Here is an 8,174-nt window from a genome sequence, read left to right as displayed (position 1 = left end):
TCAAGAAGAACAGACTTTATTTTTAACATAAAAGTTCTATTTTCTTGTGAGGCAGCAACAAGTGTTCAGATACAGGGAATACATAATACATAGTAACAGTATTTATCACCATTGGAAATGCCATCTTGGGAATTATTTTTCAGAAAAACAACAAAAAATGTTTTAACTGCATTGAAAAAGATTTACAGGACTTCAACAGAGATGAAAGATACAGACTTAAAAAAAACCCATAAATTATATTCCCTAACAGGATTGTGTAAACAAAATATTGTTCAGGGCTGCCCTGCTTATCATTAATTTAGGCAGAGTATAACTTAACCTTAAAGTGCGGAGTTAAGTATTCTTATCTCTTAAAATACAAATTCAGCACTTCCAATTGGTCTGATTTCAAAATTCTAAATGTTAAGGAATGAATTTAAGTTTAGAAGAGTTAAATTCAGTAGTGGCAATTTTATTTCCTATAACAAAAATATTGACAACCCAGTCCTAATTTTGGACAAAAAGAAAGCTATAAATTCTATATCTTTCTTTTAGTAAAAGCCAACCATTAAAAAAAAAGAAAACTGTTTTGTTGCCAGTTCCTCCCCAGTTAGCAATAGCACCTTCTAAAAGGTTGATTTGGCTTTTTATATATATGTAAGAAACATTTTAAACAAAATGAAAGAATATAATTTAAAACTTATTTTGGCATCCATGCTCACCATATTAACCAAAGCAGCAAAGAGGATATTTTATAAACATACAGTTTATGAAAGTCATGAGGAGGTTTAGAGCTTAGTCATGAGCAGAAACAGTAAATTTACTCAAGATTTATCACCACAAAGAAGGAACTATGTAAGGGAGAAAATTATCTTGAATCTGACAAAATAAATAACCAAAGAATAGCTCTTTTGGCTGAAATATACATGTTTATCCCCATCCCCACTTCATTACAATGGAAATACATTTATTTAAAAATTTTAAATTATATTCCCTTTGAAGCTATTTTAATTTACCTTCTGTACATTTTTCCAGAGAATAAGATAATTATGGAATGTAATTTTAGAAAAGAATATTATGCATTCTACTGAGAGTTGACTTATTAAAAAAAAAACCTGTAAACTACTAAGGATTAAGAGCTGAATGGATCTATAGTAATATTTTCTCAAGACTGCAATAAAGCTTATATGCTTAAAAATTAGCCCTTTGGCACTGGCAGTTAAGAATTATTTGTACCTTGTACATTTTTCCTCGAGTCTCCATTTTTCCCCAAACCAAGGGATACATTTGGTTGTTGTATTTGCCTGCAAACTCACATTTTCCTACAACCAAACATTAAACTTAAAGTTCCATTTATAGACTTATTACCTTAAACTTGTTCTTCCATTCCATTTTAAATTACTTTATAAAGTTATATGAAACTCCACAGAAAGATGTGACAAATATGAACAACATATGTAGTACAAGGAAAAACTGTTTACAAAGGGGTATTCAGATGTAAAATGCCTTTGTGATTTGTGGGAGATAAAAGTCAGTATAAGGCAAGGAAAAGAACAGATACAACAAAACTCAGGGAATCCCCAACCAGGATTTTCTTTGAACTCTGATTTTAACTTCCTCCTCTACCATTTGTATCAATGTACCTGACTTCAATTTTACTTTTTATTCTAATTCTGATAAAGCAGTATCAATAGTGAAGTGGCCTAATAAAGAAGGCAAAAAAATTTTAAAAATTCTCAAAAATATAACCAAGCAGAAAATTTAGACTCTGAGTAACTAAGATTTTTCTGAAACCACAATGTCCAGTTAAATTAGTTTTGAACAGAAAAGATACCAAAACTCTTGAGTTCTATCAAATGAAATGCAATAGATGAAAACATTTTAATTTGGAATGTTTTAAAGACAATTTCATTTTAAACCTAGCAGGGAATATTTTCAATTATTTAGATGTCTTAAAGGTGCATGAGTATAAGAAATCCTTTTAGAAGATTTACGCTACCAGTAGACATTCTCTTATGGAATATATCTGGACAAACTAACATGGTAACTTTCTAAACTGTATCCCTTTCGTAAGCATTAATTTTTTTCTCCCTATGGAACGAACAGGAACATTAAATTATTGTATCATAACATAGGATATGAAGATCTCAGAAAGATGCTCTTGATCAACACCACTTGCTAAAACTCATTATTAAAAAGAATTGTTCCTTAGTTTTACCACCACAAACTGTAACAGGAAATACTGTTGCCATATGATACTGGCAGTAATCTGTATTAGGATGAGCCCAAATCTAAAACTCTATAGATCTTTCAAGTGTTCATACTAATTCTGCTCCAAAGCTCTTCTTGTCTGCTTTCCCCACCATGTATATCGGAAGGAAAATTAGCAGTATTTGTAGGCAAAACATCTCAGTGCCAAGCACCATAAAGAAAACGTCAGTTGCAAGATTTTGTGTCTACGGATCGCTATTCAATGGATTACACTCCTGGCAAACTACTAACCCTGACCAAATCCACAAGACAACAACATCACAAAAGCAAAGGAGGAAATCCATGCATAGCCATCTTAGGATCTCTTGGGACTATGATACAGTGATGATTCAAGATAGAATGACACCTGTAGTAAAGAAGGGAGATCATGTGATCATTATTTCACAGAAAACCAAAGGGGCTCTTTACTCTTAGCAATCAACACTGGGTAGTTTCCTTTTGACTCATTCACCAAGTTCCAATGACGAGTGAGAACATTAAAGCATTTGTCTTCAGACTACAATTTTTCTGACCACGTGGCGAAAGGTGTACAGGAGAAACAGCAGTTTTTACAATTTCACCCAATGCACAAACTTTGAACAGCAAAAAACATAAATCACATAATGTACTAATATTGCTTTCTCTCTCTCTTTTTTTTATATATATACGTATTCAATGCATTTACCTATCAATTCTTGTTTGGGAGAAGAACATAGTCATAAGATTAAGATTGCTGGGAAAATGTCAACAATCCCTTTGGTCCCAATGCTGAGAACAGCTGGAAAAGCACGTATCTAAAAGGGAAACAAGAAACAGAGGCCACCAAAGAATCTTTTGAACATCCTGTTTGCTACGTTTCAGAAAATGTAACATTGGTATTATAAAATAGTCATTTTCATATAAAAGATGGTTCTTGCAGCATCATTCACGTCTCCCTTCAGGAATCAGGTTTGCAGGGGTCAGTTTGTTTTTCTCTTAAGAAGTCTCATGAAACAAAGCAAAAACCAACAATGGAATACTCAGCTCTCCAAAAGTAAAGAGATTCTCCTTGTTCTGATCAGTGCTTAAAGAAAAAGCAGGCTAAGCACTAAGGACTGGCTTTCTTGAGTGGGCAGAGCCTTCAGAGGGGTTGCTTTCTTCCAGAAGCCACACTGTGGCAAGCTGGAACACATCACAGCCAACTGGGAGTGCATGATGCCGTTACAGTCAAGTGGTCTGAGCAGGTTCTCAGTTTTCCAGGACATTGGACACACAGCACTGGGGCCTACCCTTCAGCTTCCTCAATTGGTTCTGGGGGTGGAAGGAGAGAGGCTGATGGCATGACTGTACTTGTTCCTCGAGAGACCCGGTCTTGCTGCTCTGTGTTTGTAGACAGGGAGGCCATAGCAATTGGCTGTAGCAGAGTGGTTGTCATGCCAGTGGTGACTGTCAGACTGTGGCCAGAGCCCTTGAGGGTAAGATCTGGTGTGGGAAGGAGTGGCTTGAGGATGCTGACGAGGCAGAAAGCAGAGCCGCTTTTAGGAATGAAATTCACTTTGTTTTTGTCAGGACAGTAAAAGGCTGGGATTTCATGAAGCTGTTTTGGCCTAGACATAGAACAGACAACCCAACACTTTTAAGTCACAAAACACTGGAATACACTTTAAGAAGAGAATAACAGTAACAATCCTTCATTCTAGTTTTACCATTTGAACAATTTTTCTGTTTTTTATTTTTTATTGTTTTGGAGTCATATCCAGCAGTGCTAGGGGTTTATTCCTGGCTCTGTGCTCAGGTATCACTCCTGGTGAAGCTCAGGGGACTATATGGGGTGCCAGGAATCTAACCCAGGTTGGCCAAGTGCAGTGCAAGCACTCTACCCACTGTACTGTCTTTCTGCCACCCCTCCCCCCTCTGAAAGCATTTTTAATTCCTTAAAGTAGATAGGAAGTTAAGGTTATGTTTCTATTAAATATTTTGTTTTCACAAGAAAATTCAATTACTATCAGAACCTTCATGTTTATACTCAAAATGTATACTGGTGAAGAGACAAGTGTTGGAACATGGTATGATTTGAAACCCAATCATTTATAACTTTATAACTGTATCTCACAGTGATAAATAAAAAAAGAAAAAAGAAATTTTAACAAGAAAAAAAGTTAATACATTTTTTACTCCTTCCTCTAAATAACACCTGTCTTTCAATTTCATTTGAGAGTATCTTGTTAAAAACTGACTTTAGGGGCTGGAGCAATAGCACAGCGGGTAGGGCGCTTGCCTTGCACGCGGCCGACCCAGGCTGACCCAGGCTGACCCAGGTTCGAATCCCAGCATCCCATATGGTCCCCTGAGCACCGCCAGGGGTAATTCCTGAGTGTAGAACCAGGAGTAACCCCTGTGCATTGCTGGGTGTGACCCAAAAAGCAAAAAAAAAAAAAAAACTGACTTTAAAAAAATGACTTAAAATATGTGGCTTGTACTGAATCTTTAGGGCAAAATCTCACATTTCTGAGATAAAAATAAACTTTCTGACACTTAATGACACGGTCCAAAAACGACAATTTTCTTGCTGCTTTCATGAAAATGTCCATAAAATACACACCACAAAATAACGTAATCAGCACTAGCCTGTTTACTACCTAGATCCAGAGAACATTAATAGTAAACAGCATTAAAAAAATATTCTCTTTGTCCTAATTCCTGGTAACTACCTCAATCAACCAAAAGTAATCAGTTAACCTCAAGGATTATATTACTTAGAAAACATTAGCCACTCAGGTGTACATATAATATATACTATTAGAAGCTGCAAGTATAATTGTATCTCATTCTAAGAAATTTTCATAAGGCAACTTTTTTAGGTGGATACCACAAAACACTGAACTATATAACAAATATTCTATCAAAGTCATTTTTAAAACAAACTTAAAATTGCTGATGGAACAACCATTTCTCTGTAGTGAGGCAAGTCTTAAGAAAAGTCCATTTGGACCATTTGTCTTTTATTAGATTGACTCCACTTCTTAAGAGCTCTCTTGAGAGCCAGAGAGACAACATACGGGTTAAGGCACTTCATTTGCAAACTACCAACATTGGCTCGATCCTGACATTGCATATGATGCTCTGAGTAACATCAGGAGTGATTTCTAAGCTCAAATTCCCTGAGCACTGCCATGTATAGCCAAAAAACAAAACCACCACAACAAAAACCTCTTATGGAAAGATCTAAGGCAGAGTTTTTAAAATGAGTATACCAAAATACCATGTGAAGGATTTGCTTAAGTCTTTAGATGCATAACCCAGGCCTCAATCCATATTTACTCAAAACCCCTGGGAAGAGACCTGGTATCTGCAGTTGTAACTAACACCCAGGGTGATTAATAGTCAGGAAGACCATGAAACAGATTGGAGACACAATGCTTACACTTGCATCCAGTACCAACTAGATGAAATTAGATGGACAGGGTTTAAAAAAAAAAAAGCAGAGTTTTCAATTATTGTTACAAAAGTAGATATGAGACTGACAGCTGGGGTTTCCTAGTAGAGAAGCTGAGGCATTAAAAAACAAAACTAAAAAAAAAACACTCTTTGTGTAGAAAGATAATTCATAATTTAGGTTAAAGGAAAACACCCAGGGGCTGGAACGACAGCACAGCAGGTAGGGCGTTTGCCTTGCACGTGGCCAAACCGGGTTCGATTCCCAGCATCCCATATGGTCCCCTGAGCACCGCCAGGAGTAATTCCTGAGTGCAGAGCCAGGAGTAACCCCTGTGCATTGCTGGGTATGACCCAAAAAGCAAAAAAAAAAAAAAAAACAAGGAAAACACCCATAGGAGGAAGATTTAGAGGAACAAAGAAATGTCTTATTCCAAATAATTTGAAGATGTTCATAATTGAATAAAAAGGCAAACTGCATGAATCAAATGAGGCTGGACAACCTTCACTTATAAATTTTTTGTAGTAAGAAAAAGTCAAGTGTGGCTCTTAGACTTACATCCATGTTGTGACTGGACAGTGAGGACTAAGAACTACCATTATTACTCTATAATGCTTTTCACCTGATCTGTTTAATCTCATAAACACTCATCCTGTAGATCACTTGCAAAAAGTCAGAGTTACTGAAAACACAAGGCTAAAACATTTCCTGCGCATGTTTTCAGTCTAAAATTGGAGGTTTTGAATAAAGTGTCATAAACAGACACATGTGAGCATAGGAACTACATATCAAGTGTAACAGACACTGTTAATTTAGACTTATCCTTCATCAGAGAACATGATTAGTCAAATTAATGGTATTCTATTACCTGTACTGGACAAAATATTTCTTTAGAAGTCAGAGATAGTACAGCAGGCTGGAGTTATTATTTTGCATACAGGAGGTCCAGGTTTAATCTGTGGCATGCACTGCATGGTGCCCCAAGAACCATTGAAGTGATCCCGAACACAATCAAGTGTGGGTCAAAACTGTTAAACTATTAAATTTAATATGTGATAACTGTATACAAGTTCAAAAACCATGGCCACATATGGCATATTGGGGACAACTGAAGAAATATGAGTAAAAACTGAATATTAATTGAAATGAAGCATTACAGTAAATCTTTGGTCTTATAACAATACTGTGGTAATTAGAAATAGTTTTTTATGGGCACATTAGCCACAAAATGGGTAATGAATATTAAACTAGCTAAGGTTAAATGTTATGTTTGCAATTTATGTTCAAAGAGTTCAGCAAAAATTTTTGTTCTGTTTTTGTTTTGGGGCCACACAAAAATTTTTTTTGCTGTTTTTGTTTCAGTGCTCAGAGCTTACTCCTGGCTCTACACTCAGGGACTCACCCTTTGGGGAGCGCAGAGGACCATATGGGGTGCTCAGGATCAAACCTAGGTTGGCCTTGTGCAAAGCACACGTGCACTCCACCCTCTGTACTATTGCTCCAGCGCCAGTTCTGCACACTGGTACCAATAGCAGACAAAGCAAACTTATCATAGAACATAGACAGAGGATATCAGTGATCATTATTTCTCTTCAACTTATTTGACAATTCTTTATTAAAATAAGCATTTGTGTCTGTATGTTGGGGAAGGGAGGGAATACTTACGAGCATTCCTCAAAGACTTTGACTCTTTCACAGCCCTCAGGAGGTTCCCTTTTGAACATGTAACTATTGTTAGGTTTTGGTGAAGTTGCATATTTGGGTAAAGGAGAGTTGTTTCCATTCTCTGCAATAAAGGACACATTGAGTTACCAAGAAAAAAATTCAACATCAATGCATTGCCATACTTTACTGAATTATCTTTGGCTTCCCGATTACCATGAATTGGTCATGCCTCCACTGGTCATGTCATATCTTGTAGCTTCTTAAATACATACTCTGTATTTCCTATCCTATAGTCTCAGTAACTTATGGTGACTGGAAATGGCTGGTTGTCACAATGGAACATATTAGGATATTTCAACACACTGCAAGTAGAAGGTTCTAAGTGACTATTAAATGGAGCTACAGAACTGACAAGGACTTATTTTTTGTTTTCAAATACATCCAGCAACTAAAACTGAGCTAAAAAAAGTATGGTCCTAACAAGGCTAGATCCTTGTTTTAAAAGGTAAGATTATTAGTAATTAATAATCAAAATGCTTATGTCTCCAAAGTTTTTTATTTTAGGGGGCTTCCAAGCCATGCTCAGGGGACTCAGAGGCCTAGGGAATAAGGAGGCATCTGTGGGGGCCTCCACTGACTGCTTGACAAGTGATGCCAGGGATTATGAATCCCATGCTTTCTCACTGGCATCTCCAATTTATTTTTAAGTTGCATCAGTTATTTAATAAATAAATAGCTCTCCAACCTTTTACTCCAAATTTACTCACTCATTTTTCACTGATAATGAATCAATTTAATCCTGCTAGAAATATATATTTTTTTAAAAATCCTAAAAACACCAACTTTCAACTCAAAAGTGGTAAAG

General features: G+C 36.2%; 1 protein-coding gene across 2 annotated transcripts in view; it reads right to left on the bottom strand.

Annotated features, from left to right (window-relative positions):
* Positions 1-8,174, bottom strand: part of FAM117B (family with sequence similarity 117 member B) — a 76,650-nt gene continuing 68,476 nt past the window's right edge. For both annotated transcript variants that reach the window (XM_055122466.1, XM_055122467.1), the window contains exons 7-8: positions 7,310-7,430; positions 1-3,815 (exon numbers count right to left, since the gene is read on the bottom strand). In XM_055122466.1, coding sequence (XP_054978441.1) covers positions 3,494-3,815; positions 7,310-7,430 — 443 coding nt within the window. In that variant the 3' untranslated portion in view covers positions 1-3,493. The remainder of the gene's footprint in view (positions 3,816-7,309; positions 7,431-8,174) is intronic.

This window comes from Sorex araneus, chromosome X, assembly GCF_027595985.1.
Source record: "Sorex araneus isolate mSorAra2 chromosome X, mSorAra2.pri, whole genome shotgun sequence".
In the NCBI taxonomy this organism is placed as follows: Eukaryota; Metazoa; Chordata; class Mammalia; order Eulipotyphla; family Soricidae; genus Sorex; species Sorex araneus.
Note: the sequence above shows the minus strand (reverse complement) of the source record. Positions and strands in the feature narration are given on the sequence as shown.